Raw genomic sequence first — 17,584 nt, 5'->3', positions numbered from 1 at the left:
GGCCTCGCTGAGGTGGTCGAGCAGCGTCCGATGGACCCCATCCAATTTTTGGCCCATTGGCTGTTCAAATACAACGCGAACGTGGAATATGAAGCAAGGGTAAATTTTTATTAAAAAATGTGTTTCTTTTTAAGCCAGTAGATAGCGCTATTGCCTAACATACCTTGAAATGAGGAGAGTGGGTTGTGTTTTCATTGACACGACTCACAAAAAGTGACAGTCAGCATTTCAATTTGTCTAAACATCTGAGTGCACTTGTCCAACTGTTCAATGTCCTTCAACATTCAGATGTCTAACAAGGGCCAGAACTTCAAATTTGATGTCCAAGCCTCTGCCTTTCTGGGACTCTTTTCTAGTGTTTCTGTATTGGTTAACAACATGCTGATGAAACTTTGTGACAATCTAAGTCTAACATAAGTTGCCACTTAACTCAGTTGGCATTCTTTTCTTCAGACAAAATCAAATTAGTACTGTAACATTGAACACTTTGATATGTGAATTGAAATGTTGAGACTACAGAATAAATTACAGCAAGAATTACCGTAAATTTCGGACGATAAACCGCTACATTTCTCCCTCATTTTGAATCATGTGGCTTACAGTCCAGTGCTGCTTATTTGTTGATTTATTTGGGTTAATAGGTAACACTTTATTTACTATCATGGGCATTAAAGAATGCTTATGATCGCAAATTATGTCACTTACTCCATTTATGTCCAGCACAATTCTTTTACACCCATTCAAAAGTGAGATAATTGGCCAGATGACACAAAATGACATCTGCCATAAGTATTCATTAAAGCTCATGGCAGTGTCATGTCATAATTATGATTTTATGACAGTCTTACGGCACCACTGTCAAATGTGTTACTAAAATACCAGAACTAGCAATTAATGAAACAACTGGAACAGTAACTGAAGTAATAATTAGCACAGAACATTAATAATTCTGATTATTTACATCTGTAGCGCTGCAATGCATGCTAGGAGGCATTTGGACGACAACAGTGTAGACAGCAGAGGTTGACTGTCTTCCCCAAGGAAGCAGTGAGGGTCAACTGAAGCTTATTGAAGCAATAAAGCTTTGCAGCCAATTGGTTCAAAGTTTCATGGTGGTTCATTTGGTCTTTTGATGCCGCCATCAAATAAAGTGTTACCACTAAATATCTTTTAGTGTAAATATCCCATAATACAATGAGGACAGCTGCAGCTTATAGTCCAGTGCGGTTTATCTATGAACACATGTCGTTTTCGTATCAAATTTAACGGGTGGCGGCTTAGAGTCAGGTGCGCCTTATCGTCCAAAAATTAGAGCAATCGTGTTTTCATGTCATCCTGAAATTCTACTTGAAACTAATGTTTTGTTGGTTTAGCATTGAATATTTTCAGGACCATTTCTGTAATCCCTGTTATTCTAATGTGTGAAATCCTGATTCTTACAGAAACAGGCACGGTTGGCACTTGTCGAAAAGGAACGAAATGCCAGAGACAATCCGGACCCCGTTGAGAACGACCCTATCGGGAAGGATCCCCTGGAAAAAGTACTTCACTATTTTCTGCTTTGATTCTTACTTTGCCGTCTCATGTAGTCGTATTCCAGAGGTCAGTCAGCAATTAGAAGGCAACAAGTTCAACCAACAGTTGGAAGGAGGATAAAGTGAAGAGCAGGCAACACTGAGGCAAAGAATCAGATAGTGAGGTTGTTTTGGGTCTGAAGGGTACTTGACACTCAGCACCTTAACAGCTCACTGAAACGGAGTCTGCAGGACCTGACGATTTTGTGGGAGCCACGCCGGGTTCTGCTGAGGTGCTTGAGAGAGATCCCTCTGAGCCACAAACCCAACAGGTTCCGGACAAGCACAAAAGTGGACCGTTGGCGAATGATCAGCAGGTGAAAAAAAATCAAAACCTGTCGGGTGGTGGTGTCTCCATGATGGCTTGCTGTGTGTGGTGGTGGTGCTTCTGCATGTGCATGCAAAGTCTGCTGACATAGAGTTAGCTAAATGCATGGGGTAAGAAAGCTTTAGCTTTATAGTTGGTTTACGTTTGGGGATCCATCTAGCAGAGACACGTGTTCATGTGTCCACCAGGTGAAAACAACTGATAACGTAACCACTCCAGAAGCCTCAGTGTTATCTCCAGGGTCTGACGACATCCCGAAAGACCAGTCAAAAATGGAAAAAACGCAGAAGGAGAAGGTGATGGGACTGTTTATGACATTTACGGAAAAGGAGAGCAGAAAAACAGGGCATCGTTTGTCCATGTTGCTATCATGATCACGTCATCATGTTCTCTCCCTTGAATGAACAACAGGAACTCATCTCGGAAGCAATCATGGAACCGGCCCAGGCCGCAGGGCCTGCTTCAAGCCAGGTGGACCAACACCTGGAGTTACAAAGGCAAAGGAGTCCTCTGGAGTTACAAAGGCAAAGGAGCCCTCTGCCACATGAAAGTCCAAACCAAGAGAAGGTGACGGAATTGCTATTGTTATAAAATTAATTTTAAATCAGTTGAGTGGAGGGCACAGCTCAAGCCAGAATCATAATGCATATATCGAGAGAGGATGCAAAGTCAGCTGAGAGGAGTTAGATCGAATGATGGTTTGGCTAATGTATAACTCACAGACTTCTCCTAATACCCTTTTCACCAGAAGGATGCACATGCCGAGTCCTCCTCAGCTGAATCTGCAAAAGTGGAGTCCACTCAAGCTGAGGTCTCCCAGGATGAAAGCACTCTGGCTGGGATCTCCCGGGCAGGGTATTTACAGATGGAGTCCACAAAAGAGGAGTCTGAACGAGTGAAATCTTCCCAAGATACATTTTTACAAGAAGGAGCTGAGCAGGCGAAGCTCTCGCAGCACGATACGTTCCATGCAGATTCTGCAGAGGAAGAGGTCATGCAGGTTCACTCCACACAGGCTGAGACTTACACAACTGATTCCTCTAAATCTGAGGCATCTATGCTGATTGAATCCTCTCAGGCTAAAGCATTTGAGGTGGAATCCACAGAAATTGAGAGTTTCCGAGAACATACGCAGTTGGGCTCTGCGCTAGACAAGTTAGCGCAATCTGAATCCATGCAGGAAGAATCTTCACAAGCTGAGGCTTACCAAGGAGAATCAGCACAAGTTGAGCCTACTGAGGCTGAGTCTGTGCAAGTCAAGTCCACACAGGCCAAGTCCTCCGATGCTGAGCAAGCCCAGGTTGAATGCACGCAGGTTGAGAAACCCCAGACAGAGTCTCCGCAGATGAGGTCCACATTGATGAATTCTGTGCAGGCCAAGACCTCCCAGGTTAAGACAGTTCAATCCACATCTTTGGAGATTGACTCTACACCAGCAGACTCTGCTCAGATCAAGACTCCTTTGTCTGAGTCTGTGCAATATGAGTCCCCCCATGCCGGGTCTGCAGAGGAAGAGGTCGTGCAGGTTGACTCCACACAGGCTGAGACTTACATAACTGAGTCCTCTAAATCTGAGGCATCTATGCTGATTGAATCCTCTCAGGCTAAAGCAATTGAGGTGGAATCCACAGAAATTGAGAGGTCCCAAGAACATTATACGCAGTTGGGCTCTACGCTAGACAAGTTAGCGCAATCTGAATCCGTTCAGGAAGAATCTTCACAAGCTGAGGCTTACCAAGGAGAATCAGCACAAGTTGAGCCTACTCAGGCTGAGTCTGTGCAAGTCGAGTCCACACAGACCAAGTCCTCCTATGCTGAGCACGCCCAGGTTGAATGCACGCAAGTTGAGACACTCCAGACAGAGTCTCCGCAGATGAGGTCCACATTGATGAATTCTGTGCAGGCCAAGCTCTCCCAGGTTAAGACAGTTCAATCCACATCTTTGGAGATGGACTCTACAACAGCAGACTCTGCTCAGATCAAGACTCCTTTGTCTGAGTCCGTGCAAAATGAGTCCCCTCAGTCTGAGTCTTTGCATGTGGAGTCCACAAAAGTTGAGGCCTCCCCAATGGAATCCACACTGTCAGTTTCTGTGCAGGCGGAGTCTGGGCAGGTGGAGGCCACACAGGTGGATTTTGCACAATCTGAGACATTTCAGGCCTCCCATATTCAATCTGAACAAAGTGAGACCTCCCAGGTTTTGTCCGTGCAAATTGAGTCCACACTGGTAGATTCTGCTCAGGCTGAGTCTGTCCAGATGGAGTCCATAGAGTCCGAGACCTCCCAGGTTAAGGCCATCCATCTTGACCGTGCACAAATTGAGACTACTCAGTCAGTGTCTGCATTGATGGAATCTACACCAGCAGACTTGACCGAGTCTGAGACTGCCACATATGATTATGCGCAAGGGGCATCTTCCCAGGCTGAGTCTGTGCAGGTGGACTCCATGGAGTCCGGGACCTCTGAGGTCAAAGCCTTCCATCTTGAACCTGCACAAATAGAGACCAATCAGCCCATGTCTGCATTGATGGAATCTACACCAGCAGACTTGACTGAGTCTGAGACTGCCACATATGAATATGCGCAAGGGGCATCCTCCCAGCCTCAGTCTGTGCAGATGGAGTCCATGGAGTCCGAGACCTCTGAGGTCAAAGCCTTCCATCTTGAACCTGCACAAATAGAGACCAATCAGCCCATGTCTGCATTGATGGATCCTACACCGGCAGGCTTGACTGAGTCTGAGACTGCCACATATGAGTATGCGCAAGGGGCATCTTCCCAGGTTGAGTCTGTGCAGGTGGAGTCTTCAGTAGTTGACATCATCCTAACACAGCCTCTACAACACGACTCCACGCTTGTGGAGTTCACGCAGTCCGATACATCCCAGACTGAAACCTCCCAAACTGAATCTGTACAAGTTGAGACCTCACAAGCTTCATCTGCACTGTTGGAGTCCAGACTTGCAGATTCTGGGCAGGATGAGACCTCACAGTCCGTTCATTCTCAGTCCAAAGCCTTCCACATTGAATCAATACAAGTTGAGACCTCTACCTCTAATCCTGAGTCTGCTCCGGTGAAATCTGCACCAGCGGACCTTACTCAGCCCAAGACCACTACCGCTACATCCGAGTCTGTACAAGAGGAGTCCACTGAACCAGAGTCTTCTCGAGCTGAGGTCTCCCACGTCAAATCCAAACATGTGGAATCTATGGGTTCATTATCCACACCTGACTTGTCTGCACAAGCCAAACTCCCCAGGACAGAATCTTCTCAAGATGAGGTCTCCCTTATCAATTTTAAACATGTTGACTGCTCTTTGGCCGAGTCTATGCATTCTGTGTCCACGTTAGAACTGTCTGCACAGGTCAAAAGCTCCCAAGCTGACATCTCCCACGCTGAATCTAAACAAGATGAGACCTTACCAACTGAGTCTCCACAGGTGGATTCCTCAATGACGGGGCCTACACAGATCGAGGATGCACTGCTGGAGTCGACACAGGCTGAGTCCTCCCACATTGAATCTGCACAGGACGAAACCTCCCAGCCTGTGTCTGCACAGGTGGAGTCCAAGCCTGAGGAGTCTGCACAGTTGGAATCCACAGAGGGTGAGGTCCCCCAGTTCGAAACTACGCCAATTGAGAACGCTTCTGCTGAGTCCGACCAAGCATTGCCGAGTGACAACCAGTTGGAAAATAATGAATCCGAGACGCCTAATCAAAGTTCATCTCCTGCTGTTCAAGACCAGGAAGAGGTTTGTGAACTCGACCAGTTAGCCATCTTTTTTGCAAACACTGTCTGCTGACACCAAAGCTCAAAGTAAAGTATTTGTATATTCTTAGTGCATGTTATTTACAGTTGTGGTCAAAAGTTTACATACACTTGTGAAGAACATAATGTTATGGCTCTCTTGAGTTTCCAGTTATTTCTACAACTCAGATTTTTCTCTATTAGAGTGATTGGAACAGATACTTCTTTGTCACAAAAAACATTCATGAAGTTTGGTTCTTTTATGACTTTATTATGGGTGAACAGAAAAAAGTGATCAAATCTGCTGGGTCAAAAATATACATACAGCAGCGCTGATATTTGGTAACATGTCCCTTGGCCATTTTCACTTCAATTAGGCACTTTTGGTAGCCATCCACAAGCTTCTGGCAAGCTTCTGGTTGAAACTTTGACCACTCCTCTTGACAGAATTGGTACAGTTCAGTTAAATTTGATGGCTTTCTGACATGGACTTGTTTCTTCAGCATTGTCCGCAAGTCCAAGTCAGGACTTTGGGAAGGCCATTCGAAAACCTTAATTCTCGCCTGATTTAGCCATTCCATTACCACTTTTGAAGTGTGTTTGTGGTCATTGTCCTGTTGGAACACCCAACTGCGCACAAGACCCAATCTTCGGGCTAATGACGTTAGGTTATCTTGAAGAATTTGACGGTAATCCTCCTTCTTCATTATCTCATTTACTCTCTGTAAAGCACCAGTTCCATTGGCAGCAAAACAGCCCCACAGCATAATACTACCACCACCGTGCTTGAAGGTAGGCATGGTTTACTTGGGGTTAAAGGCCTCACCTTTTCTCCTCCAAACATATTGCTGGGCATTGTGGCCAAACAGCTCGATTTTTGTTTCGTCTGACCACAGAACTTTCCTCCAGAAGGTCTTATCTTTGTCCATGTGATCAGCAGCAAACTTCAGTCGAGCCTTAAGGTGCTGCTTTTGGAGCAAGGGCTTCCTTCTTGCACGGCAGCCTCTCAGTCCATGGAGATGCAAAACACGCTTGACTGTGGACACTGACACCTGTGTTCCAGCAGCTTCTAATTCTTGACAGATCTGCTTTTTGGTGATTCTCGGTTGAATCTTCACTCTCCTGACCAATTTTCTCTCAGCAGCAGGTGATAGCTTGCGTTTTCTTCCTGATCGTGGCAGTGACAAAACAGTGCAATGCACTTCATACTTACAAACAATTGTTTGCACTGTTGCTCTTGGGACCTGCAGCTGCTTTGAAATGGCTCCAAGTGACTTTCCTGACTTGTTCAAGTCAATGATTGTTCAAGTTAATAATCACTCACAAGAAATTGCTAATTCGTGTTGCTGTATGTATATTTTTGACCCAGCAGATTTGATCACTTTTTCTGTTAACCCATAATAAAGTCATAAAAGAACCAAACTTCATGAATGTTTTTTGTGACAAAGAAGTATCTGTTCCAATCGCTCTATCGGAGAAAAATCAGAGTTGGAGAAATAACTGGAAACTCAAGAGAGCCATGACATTATGTTCTTCACAAGTGTATGTAAACTTTTGACCACAACTGTATATATTTGTTTTAAGTTAATATATTCATTGTATATTTATTTGCATTTGTGACATTGATCACAGAAATGAATACTAACATTTGTGTGGCTTTACAGGCAGAAGAGCAAGCTGACGAATAACCAAATCACTACTTTATGGTCCATAGATGAATGTGCGTGTTTGACTATGTGAAACTCATCCCTGCATGTTTGCCTGAATCAAAGATATCCTCAATAGACCTAAATAAACACTGTGTGCTTGTAAGAACACACTGGGCCAATTTAATGTACAGTATGTGTTTGTGGCAAATTACTACACGTGTTTAACCCTTTTTCATGATTTTGTGATCATGTGGCTGTGTTAAGGGATATTATGTGACATTTTGCAGGTAATATTTTAAAGATTATTATTATTATTGTATATTTGTTTTTACAAAATATTAACATTGTAAATATTTTAATATATGCTACATGTTTAATACAGTTTCTTTTACTCTTACATCTTTTATAGTCAAGTCAGTGGCATCTATTCTCAAGCCCCCCTAAATAATTTTTTTTTATTAAAAAAAAAAAAAAAAGCCCACACAATGCCGACATATTCACTATGAAGTTTCCATAATATTAGTTTAAATCAATAATCATATAAACTATCATTATTAAATTAGTTATGACCATAAATCAGTTTCCCATCATTTTATAGAGTAAGGTAGGTAGAGAGTCACTTCAGTGCATAATTATCTAATCCATTCCACTTGTTCATACAGAGAACACCCACATTCCTGAAAATCCACTCCGCGTTTTCCCTGTGATCTTGCTTGAACTCAGCACCGGCCGGCGTTAGAGTATAGCAGCGGTTTTTTTTTTTTTTTCCCAGTAGTGAGTAATCTAAGTACTTTTCCCATCTTTGCAACGCCGTTACCGTTACTGAGGATGTAAAGGGGCACATTTCTACAATTTGGTTGAATGAAACCGGAGTTGTCTAATTTTGACAGCTGTCTGGATAGAGCAGAGCCTGAATAGATGGATAATAAATGGACATAAGAAGGTTTCCCAAGAAAGTGAGTATTTATCACTGCTGGTAGTAACAGTTAGCTACAGTCCCCGACTAACAGCAGAAAGTACCATGTAATTAATAAACCAATTGCTCCGTGTTTGACAAATAAAAACCTGGCTTGCACACTACAGACAATCTGCGCACATCTTGCCTTTGTTGTTTTGCGGTCAAAAGTTACATCTAAGCTCTAAAATAACGCTGCTATTTAGCTGCTGCTAGCTAGTTAGTCTGAAATGCATTGTGAAGGTCCTGGTTGTTTATAGAGTTAAGTGTGCACTCTTTTTACCACTGTCTTTGGGGTGACTTCCGTCTGGAGTATCAACTGTATCCAAGGGTGTAGGTTTGCACAGGGACGGTAGGGACATAACACTACCAACTTTTCAGGATGCTTTAATTGTCCCCACCAACTTATTTGCATTAAATAATGAGTTCAATTAGTAATTTTCATTATTTTCAGACTTACATTTACCCCTTTTCACTTGCTGAATGTGCCGGTCCATTCCCCCCCCCTCAAACGCATGTTTGATTGGCTCATGACTTGACCCCCCCCCCCCCCCTCACACACACACACACACACACACACGCTTACGCACCCAGACACGCACACTCACACAGCCCCAACAGAATTATGCCGCAGAGGAGGGTTGTTAGAAGTTTTGTTTTGTATGTAACGTAAAAAACCGTCAATGTTGTGGAGGTAGGGAACACGCCACTAATTTTGGTACTGAAATGGGACCTGCATCAGAGTTAGCATAACATTAAACTGTGTGAATTTGCTAATCTGCAAAATTCGAGTAGGAAGCTGCTCAGAGAGACGTGTCCTCCTGTATGTGTTTTATACTGTTAATGTTAATTGGTCGGAGTTAGTCAGCACATGCAGGGATCCAATGCATGCAAACAGGAAGGATTGTCTCAGGAGTGATTTGTTCAAGGATTCAAGGTAATTATTATACTTTTCGTACCATGCATATATTTTGAAACGTTGTGAAAAAAATCAATGGAAGAAATTAGCCGCTACGGCACTGGCATTATACTTTGCAATATTTACGTAAAATAAATGCTAACTGCCCATTTTTTTGCTCTTTTAACAAAGAATCGAGACTTTTACTTTCATATCTATAAAGACTTCAGGGATTTAAGCATTTATTCACGAGAATTTTCAACGGAAAAAGCTTTGTTTACATATGGCGGCCGCTAATTTCCTTACTGACTAGCCTCATAGTTCGCAATATTTACATAAAATAAATGCTACCTGCACTTTTTTTTTTTTTTTTTGTGCTCATAACCAAGAATCGAGACTGTTTTATGTCCATATCGATAAAGAATTGAGGGATTTAAGCATTTATTCACAAGAATTTTCACCGGAAAAGCTCTGTTTACATATGGCGGCCGCCACATTGACTGACAGACTAGCATCGTACTTCAACATATTTATATAAAATAAAAGCAAAAAAAACGTGCAGTTAGCATTTAACCCAGAATCGAGACTGTTTTACATCCATATCGATAAAGAATTCAGGGATTTAAGCATTTATTCACAACAATTTTCACCGGAAAAGCTCTGTTTACAAATGAAAGCCGCCACATTGACTGACAGACTAGCATCGTACTTCGACATATTTATGTAAAATAAAAGCAAAAAAAAAAAAAAAACGTGCAGTTAGCATTTAACCCGGAATCAAGACTATTTTACGTCCATATCTATAAAGAATTCAGGGATTTAAGCATTTATTCACAAGAATTTTCAACAGAAAAAACTGTGTTTCCACTCGGTCAGCTTTGACGGAGATAACAACAACAACAATAGTAATGAATAAATTATCAGCCTTTGTTAGCTGTTTGGGAAGTTTTGTGCTTGTACGCTGCGTTCACTTATATCCTGGTCATCACCTGGGGGCTGAGCCCTTTAGTCTTAAAACCTAGTGACGCCCCTGAGTCAAGTCGCTTTCGACATCATGCAAAAGTTTTATTATTGTTGTCTTTTTTTTTTTTTTTTCAAGCTACTAAGCATTGGCTATAAATCGGTCTGCAATGGGGGGGGGGGGGGGTACTATGCTTTGCAAAATTATTTTAACAAATTGATACACAAACAACGCGCAAGAAATGAGTCGAAAAATTGACTGGTGCTGTGAAACTAAATGTTTGTCATGTGGAGGGGGCGCGGCGCACAATGACCGTTTTATGACGTCACCGTCCAGTCGCGGCTGAGCTCGATCAAGGCAAAAGCTGTAATTGGTGAGATCACGAGGTTGCTCGTACAAAGCTTCAGAAAGATGTATTAACAGCAGACGGCGAGGTGACCGCCATACGGGCTAAACAAGCTGACTTCCAATGGCTGTGGTGCTCCAAGCCGCAGCAGCCGCGGGCGGCCTAGTGGGCCGTTTCCTCAACATGTTGACAGACATATTCCTCACGACGCCGCTGAAAGCCACCCTCGAACATCTAGAAGAAGCCCAGCTTACGACTTTGACTGCTGGTGAGTTTTCATGGACACACACATAAAAAATGTTTTTAAAGATTATTAGTGAGTTTGTAATTTGCAGGATATCTTTTAACCCCTCACCTTCTTTACTTGCGCCACCTCACCCTTCTATTCTTCATGTCATACTTTCACCTAGTTATACTAGGTTCATACTTTCTTCCAGTTTTGCCTCATATCAACTTATAAATCTTTCAGCCCTCTTAAATCAACTGCTGTTTCCACCTTATTTTTCCACTCCATTCTTCATAGCTGCTATAATGTCTTGCACCAGTTTTTCACCCCTTGCCACAATTAACTCATTCGCAATGGATGAAGTACTAATTTTTTTTTTTAAATTTTTTTTTTTTTTAACTAAAGTAAAAGTAGATACAAGTGCAAAAAACACGTGAGAGTATCTAAGAAAAAATGCTCAAGTAAAAGTACAAAAGTAGTTGCAATAAAATTTACAAGTAAATAAATTTTCTCCCTCATCCCTCATTTTTCGCGGTTAATTGGGGACCAGAACCCGCGGCAATAAGTGAAAAATGTAGCGCCCCGCCCCCACCACATTCTTTTTTTGTGTTCAATGTATTTTTCAGATTTAGAATTGGAAAGAGATACATACAAAACATGTTTTTTCACTTTGTTCCCAAAGTATAATAATAAAAAAAAAACTTTTACCCAGATAGACCATGAAAATACATTGGATCAAAATTCCGCTGTCGACCTTATATAGTTGACTCAACATCACTTTTGCACCCTCAATTAATGTTGTTTCAACGTTGAAATCCTTACAAAACCTGAACGTTATTTAGATTATTAATAATATTGGAACAACGCTGAATCAATGTTTTTGCATTTGCAGTGGTGGATGAAGTACACTTTTTTTTTTTTTTAAGTAAAAGTAGATACAAGTGCAAAAAAAAACTCATAAAAGAGCAAGTATAAGAAAAAATACTCAAGTAAAAATACAAAAGTACTTGCTATGAAATTTACAAGTAAAAAAGTAAGCATTTTCTGCAAATGCAATACAGTGATCCCTCATTTTTCGCGGTTAATGGGGACCAGAACCCGCCGCATTAAGTGAAAAATCACAAAGTAAAATTGGAAAGAGATACATATACATGTTTTTTTTACTTTGTTCCCCCAAAGTATAATTAAAAAAAAAAACGACCTTGAAAAGATGCTGGATCAAAATTCCGCTGTCGATCTTATCTCGTTGAATCAACGTCACTTTTGCACCCTCAATCTTGTTTCACCGTTGAAATCCTTACAAAACCTAAACGTCATTTCAATTATTGATAATATTGGAACAATGCTGAATCAATGTTATGTTTTCAACCAAAATGCCCGCTCATCCATATTTCTCGGTCAGTCATAAATCAACTATTTGCCAACCTTAGTTCATCAACTATAAAACAATGTTAACCCAACCATCGCCTGACATACCATAAAACGATGTTGTTTCAACGTCACTTGACGTCGAAAATTTCTATGTCAACCACACTGATGATTTTGATGGAAAACCAACGTTTATTCAATGTCTGTCTATCTGGTTAAGTATATCGATATAGTTTCATAAATAGTTTTTAACGCTTCAAATTTAATAGAAGTTTTAAATATGTCACTGTCCCACTGAATTATTTTTGAAGAAAAATAAAGTAGAAAAATACTTTATTAAATGCTTCATTGAGTGAGTCCACTCAAATCTGCTCAAGCTGCTCACTTACAATGAGTTGCCACAGCAAAAGTTTAACAAGGTAAACTATGATTGACGCATGCAACGCTTTGAAGCTTGGCTTCCAAGCATCTGTGGCAAGATCAAACATTAGCTTAATTAACAGCTTAATGGAAGAGCTCGCACGCCCTCTACTGGCTAACTTGGAACCGACAGGCAACAATAAAGCCGTGATGAATTAACGTAATTAATCTGCTCGGAGGAAAAAAAAAAAACTAAATCAGGCTGTGAGGATTGACACGCATACAATGCATTCCTAGAATATACCACAAAATGTTATTGTGATTTCTCCACGAATAACAAAGGAGTAACAATTTTAATTCAATTCACTCATTAACCACCACTGATGGCAATAGACGTCCGATCAATTTGAACTGGGAGGGATGAAAATTTGTTCATTTGCTGTCAGCCCTCTTAGGTCAATGACAAACTAACTTGGATTCCCAGCAGAAGGATGAAAAAAGTCATATGGATATGTATTATCATCAATGGTGCTGGCTCTGAGTATCGATGTATAGACATCCCTTGATTTTCAACACCAAATTTTATTGATCCTTCCATGAATGATGGAGGAGTAGCAATTTTAATTAGTGTTGTAGGTTCCAAAAGGTAAAGCTCTCATGATCGACGATCTCCTCACTCCATCCCTCTCGCCTACCGCTGGACAGCGGACAAGAAAAAGTCTCACCCTGCTCGTTCAGTTCATTCGTTTAATCCAACAAAAAGTAATCCACAGCTTGTCATCCAAAAACTTAAACGAGCAACTGAGAGCGAGATAGAAACATGTTAATCCAAATAGGAAAAGAGAGACAACAAAAAACTATTCTTGCTCAATGCTTCCTCCTTCCTGCCTTAGCGTCAACTGCTGGCTCACACCGTGGCTTCAGTCTATATAGTACGTCGTCAAACATGACGTCACGAACTAGTTCCACGAAATCAAACAAATACCAAGCCTTTCTTATAGACCCAAATAAATGATTTACAACTTACATGAATAATTAACCAAATGTTATTTAGGCTGCTACACCAAAAAGATGACAAAGTGAGCGAGAACTTGAGACCTCCCTACGTGCAGTCTAATAACAAACATATCCATTAACGGCAATTGACGTTTAGTCCATTTTGACGGGGAGGGTTCACTGCCTCCCCTCCCACTCAAAATGGATTGTCATTGAATTGCCATTTATGTTAGCTAAACAGTTGATTGACCTGATCATCTATCTTTCTCCTACTGTTTCAGAGAAGAAGAAATTTAAAGCCAAGTCCCTGTGGGAGGAGACTGGCGCCGTCATCATGGCGGTGCGCAGGCCAGGATGATTTCTGTGCAGAGAGGTCATGAGTTCACATCATCAACAAGTGGAGTTATTTGAGGGCACATACCGTCAGGGGGGATGTAAATAAATAATGTACCACTGTTATCCAGGAGGCTTCAGAGCTGTCCTCTCTAAAGCCCCAGCTGGACAAGCTCGGGGTTCCGCTGTACGCTGTGGTTAAGGAGAACGTGGGAAATGAGGTCCAAAACTTCCAGCCATTCTTTGACGGGGAGATCTTCTTGGATGAAAAGGTCTCTTTGACAAAAATATTGAGCCCGTTTGTGGTTTTGTCTTGTGTTGCCTCATGATGGAAAGTGATTTGTCACACTGAGAGCTGTTTTTTTTTGTTTTTTTTTTAAATCGCAGAGGCGATTTTTCGGGCCTCGTGAGCGACGTTTGGGCCTTCTTGCATTTCTTCGTACGGGGGTGTGGAAGAATGGCCTGAGAGCCTTTGGAAAGGGCTTCAAGGGGAACATCTTGGGAGAGGGTTTCGTGCTAGGTGGCGTCTTTGTTGTTGGACCTGACCAACAGGTAAAAATAACACAAACCTTGCAGAATAAAAGTCCGGGTACAACCAGTTTTGTTTTGTTTTTCAGGGAATTTTGCTGGAACACAGAGAGGTTGAGTTTGGAGATAAGGTCAACACTGAAGATGTGATTGAAGCTGTTGGAAAAATAGGGCAGGAACTTCAGCCCATGAAAAATCTTACAGAGTAAGCTGAAAACATGGTTGACTTGTGTAGTAAAAGCCTCCCAGTCGGTTTATGACAGTCTGTTTTAAAACTCTATGGAGCAAGCAGACTTGATGTTTCGAAGACTGGTCTTCCTTTTGTTACTCAATAAAACATGTTTTGGCACTTGAATTTATTTTTTTTGTCTCTGCTTTTTTTCTGCTGCATTTTTAGATGACTTAGTACGCTCGCCAAAAATCATTATAAATCAATGTCTGAGCAGAAGAAAGATTACTTAATAAGCAAGTACCTTAAAATTCACACCCTGAATTGTTTGCCTCCATAAACATTCACATTAGGTATGTATGCATTGCCGTATGCCACAGTTTCCTAATAGGGTCATTATACATGGATGAAAGTGGGCCCGAATGACGTTTAAGTATAAAATTGGGGGGCGAAACGGTGCTTTGATCCAGAAAATGACTGCAGCTTTTAAACCTCCATGTTGTCCGTTCAATTGGCTGACATTGATGTGATCAGCATGGATAGTTAGCTCTGATTGGTTCAAATGCACAGGTTTCGATCTGGTTTCTGGGATGACACAAAAGAACAAGCTTGTTGAATTAATGTGATTAAAAAAAAAAGGGCAATTCAATGGAAAATTGATCAGATCTTTAAGAGAAAGGAAAGAGTTGAGGCTTATTTTTGGCATGTCCAGAGGAGATGGTTAGTATATTGGCAAAAGGATGCTGAATTTCCATATGCCAAGCAGGAGGTCTAGAAGACTACCAAAGAGGAGGTTTATGGATGTGGTTAAAGAGCACATGGAGGTAGTTTGTGTCAGAGCAGAGGAAAGGGTTACATGCAGTCAACTGATTTGCTGTGGCGATCCATGAAGGGAAAAGCCAAAAGGAAAAGGAGTTTACACATAAACTTCACAATATATTGACATGACACTGGGCACAGTGGCCGATCCGTAGGGGACCTATTTTCAAAAACTTCCAAATGCAAATATTTTCAAAACCAAAGCTGCTACTGACCTAAAACATAAACAGGCACCTACCTGAGGCATATATGAGTCTCTCTGAGCAGCGGCATTAAAAAAAATTCAAAGTCGTTCCCTTATAAAATCCCAATTTTTTTTTTTTTTTTTAATAAAACTTAAAATGGCTATAAAATTGTAAGATTTTACACTAGATGCACAAAAATCACCAAATGCAGAGATAATCACATATTTTCAGGATCAGTAGCAATATTTAAGATATCATGAATGTTTGCCCAAAATAGCAACTTATTATTTTTTTATTTAGTGCAAATTTGACGTTTCCAAAAGATTATAAAATTACTCAATTTTCACATCAGAAACATATTACTTGAGGAAAGCATGCAGAATCAACTATAAACAATATTCAAATGAATTATAAATTCTATAGACCCTACTCACATGACGTCACAACCACGCCTCCGCGCCATGTTGTCCGTCTACTCGTCGGATTTTAGCATTACCGCTATGTAAATTCCTCCTATTATGGCGTGTTTTTTGCTCGTTAACATTAATAATCAAAATGGTGAAGGCGTGTGTGGCGGTTGGTTGCAATAACAGAGAAGATAGATGGAGAGACTTGAAATTCTATCTTGTCTTCTATCTTATCTTCCCTGTAATGTCGTACATGTCAGCGTGTCTTGTTCGGTAATATCATTATCGCGTCACATCGAACTCTTTGAAAACAGCGACTCTCTCTTTGCAAATGAGGCAGACACAGTTGTTGCGTGATTTATTGAAGAAATAGTCCAATATCCACCTATCCTTGAAGCGTCGGCCATCGCAGTCAACTTTTTTTTTATTGATTGTCGCCATTTTAGAAAATTGGAAGTAAAGGGTCACCCGGGGTAATGTTGCTTAGAGTGCTGCTCTTAGTTTTTCAAACTTTCGTGAGAATAGGGCTGATTTTGTGTGGACAAGATAGTTGTAGATATCAGGGTAGCAGATGTCAGGCAGAGAGGGCGAAGACAGCGGGTTGAAAAATATCGATTTAGGCATCAAATATGGATCTGGCGAATGGATAGACTGAAGGTTTTCCACATAACGCCTTTTATCGAACGCATCCAATGAGTTTACAGCGTCTGAAAGCACCGGGGCTTCCATGAATTGCACGACAAATTGAAACCACTGAGAATACGGATAAACACAGACTGACAATATGGCGGCCGGATACAGCGACACGTCATTCTGTGACGTTGGTGAGTAGGGTCTATATACAATCACAACTTATTATTTATTGAATTCCGATGTCACTGTGGGTCATGGGGAGAGATGGCCACTTGAAGACAGCCCAGCTCTCCCGTGTCCACCAGCTCGACCAGGACGAAAACAAAGAGCTTTTTAAGTTGAAAAATCTTGTGAATAAATGTGTAAATCCCAGATTTTTTTTTTTTTATAAATATGAATGTAAAACAGTCTAGATCTGGGGTCGGGAACCTTTTTTGACTGAGAGAGCCAAGACGCCCAACATATTTGAAAATGTGATTCTACAAGAGCCATACAGAGTGTTTGTGTCTACAGTTTCTGTGTACATATATTACATAGTCGCCGAGTTCTGATGTTCAGTGAATAAAAATCAAATAGAAACTTGGCGTTGCGTATATTTCCTGGAAGTGGAAACCACAACCAGAGACAACCAGGTGGACGTGTGCATCACACTGGCTGAGACAGGTGGATCCTGTCAAGGCAGCCGTTTCATGAGTCTCACTCTCCTAGAAGTGGCGACAATTTGATAGGCGAAAAAGTAATGAAAGTGAAACCGATCGCTCGACTGTGTGACGCAGTTCACTTTCGTGGTTTAATTTTCACCTACACATCTTTATATACTCCTATACTATACTTTATAGCCACGCTGCTGGCTGAGCGGCGACTTAACACGTGAGGCGAGCTCTGTAATGCCCATCTCCGTGCAATCCACGACGGGAGGACCACCAATGGGCACCAAATTAAAGCATATTATTGCGACATATGTTTGAAATGTCCAAAATCAATCAGCTCATCACAGCTCGTTTATGTTAAGCGACCCGGCCGGTTCCACATTTAAGATTATGTGTTGGCCGAGAGCCAGATGCTCTCCTCAAAAGAGCCAGATATGGCTCGCGAGCCATAG

The 17,584-nt window shown here is 41.4% G+C and overlaps 3 protein-coding genes across 5 annotated transcripts in view; 2 read left to right on the top strand and 1 right to left on the bottom strand.

The window, feature by feature from the left end:
- scn4aa (sodium channel, voltage-gated, type IV, alpha, a) overlaps positions 1-17,584 on the bottom strand; it is an 84,465-nt gene that overhangs the window by 66,166 nt on the left and 715 nt on the right. The gene's annotated exons all lie outside the window — the stretch shown is intronic.
- On the top strand, positions 43-7,710 carry LOC130909384 (microtubule-associated protein futsch-like). 3 transcript variants are annotated; one of them, XM_057825774.1, is made up of 7 exons: positions 59-99; positions 1,443-1,541; positions 1,601-2,012; positions 2,091-2,198; positions 2,314-2,469; positions 2,651-5,653; positions 7,314-7,709. In XM_057825774.1, exons 3-7 carry the CDS (start codon positions 2,004-2,006, stop codon positions 7,335-7,337), a joined length of 3,300 nt encoding a protein of 1,099 aa, XP_057681757.1. In that variant the 5' UTR covers positions 59-99; positions 1,443-1,541; positions 1,601-2,003; the 3' UTR covers positions 7,338-7,709. The 3 variants fall into 3 exon arrangements, with proteins under 3 accessions (XP_057681760.1, XP_057681757.1, XP_057681758.1); XM_057825775.1 differs by having other exon boundaries at positions 69-99; positions 1,745-2,012; XM_057825777.1 differs by having other exon boundaries at positions 43-99; positions 1,443-2,012; positions 2,654-5,653; positions 7,314-7,710.
- LOC130909385 (peroxiredoxin-like 2A) lies at positions 10,432-14,569 on the top strand. The gene is made up of 5 exons (XM_057825778.1): positions 10,432-10,726; positions 13,690-13,781; positions 13,873-14,013; positions 14,129-14,293; positions 14,359-14,569. Exons 1-5 carry the CDS (start codon positions 10,582-10,584, stop codon positions 14,476-14,478), a joined length of 663 nt encoding a protein of 220 aa, XP_057681761.1. The 5' UTR covers positions 10,432-10,581; the 3' UTR covers positions 14,479-14,569.

Source organism: Corythoichthys intestinalis, chromosome 21 (genome assembly GCF_030265065.1).
Source record: "Corythoichthys intestinalis isolate RoL2023-P3 chromosome 21, ASM3026506v1, whole genome shotgun sequence".
NCBI lineage: Eukaryota > Metazoa > Chordata > Actinopteri > Syngnathiformes > Syngnathidae > Corythoichthys > Corythoichthys intestinalis.
The sequence above is the reverse complement of the archived record's forward strand: the minus strand, read 5'-3'. Positions and strand labels throughout refer to the sequence as shown.

What these genes read in the sequence shown, in the direction of transcription:
- LOC130909384 (XM_057825774.1), top strand. An exon ending in AAAAAACGCAGAAGGAGAAG is followed by an intron (nt 2,199 to 2,313) that starts GTGATGGGACTG and finishes AATGAACAACAG; the next exon opens with GAACTCATCTCGGAAGCAAT. An exon ending in CTGTTCAAGACCAGGAAGAG is followed by an intron (nt 5,654 to 7,313) that starts GTTTGTGAACTC and finishes GTGGCTTTACAG; the next exon opens with GCAGAAGAGCAAGCTGACGA.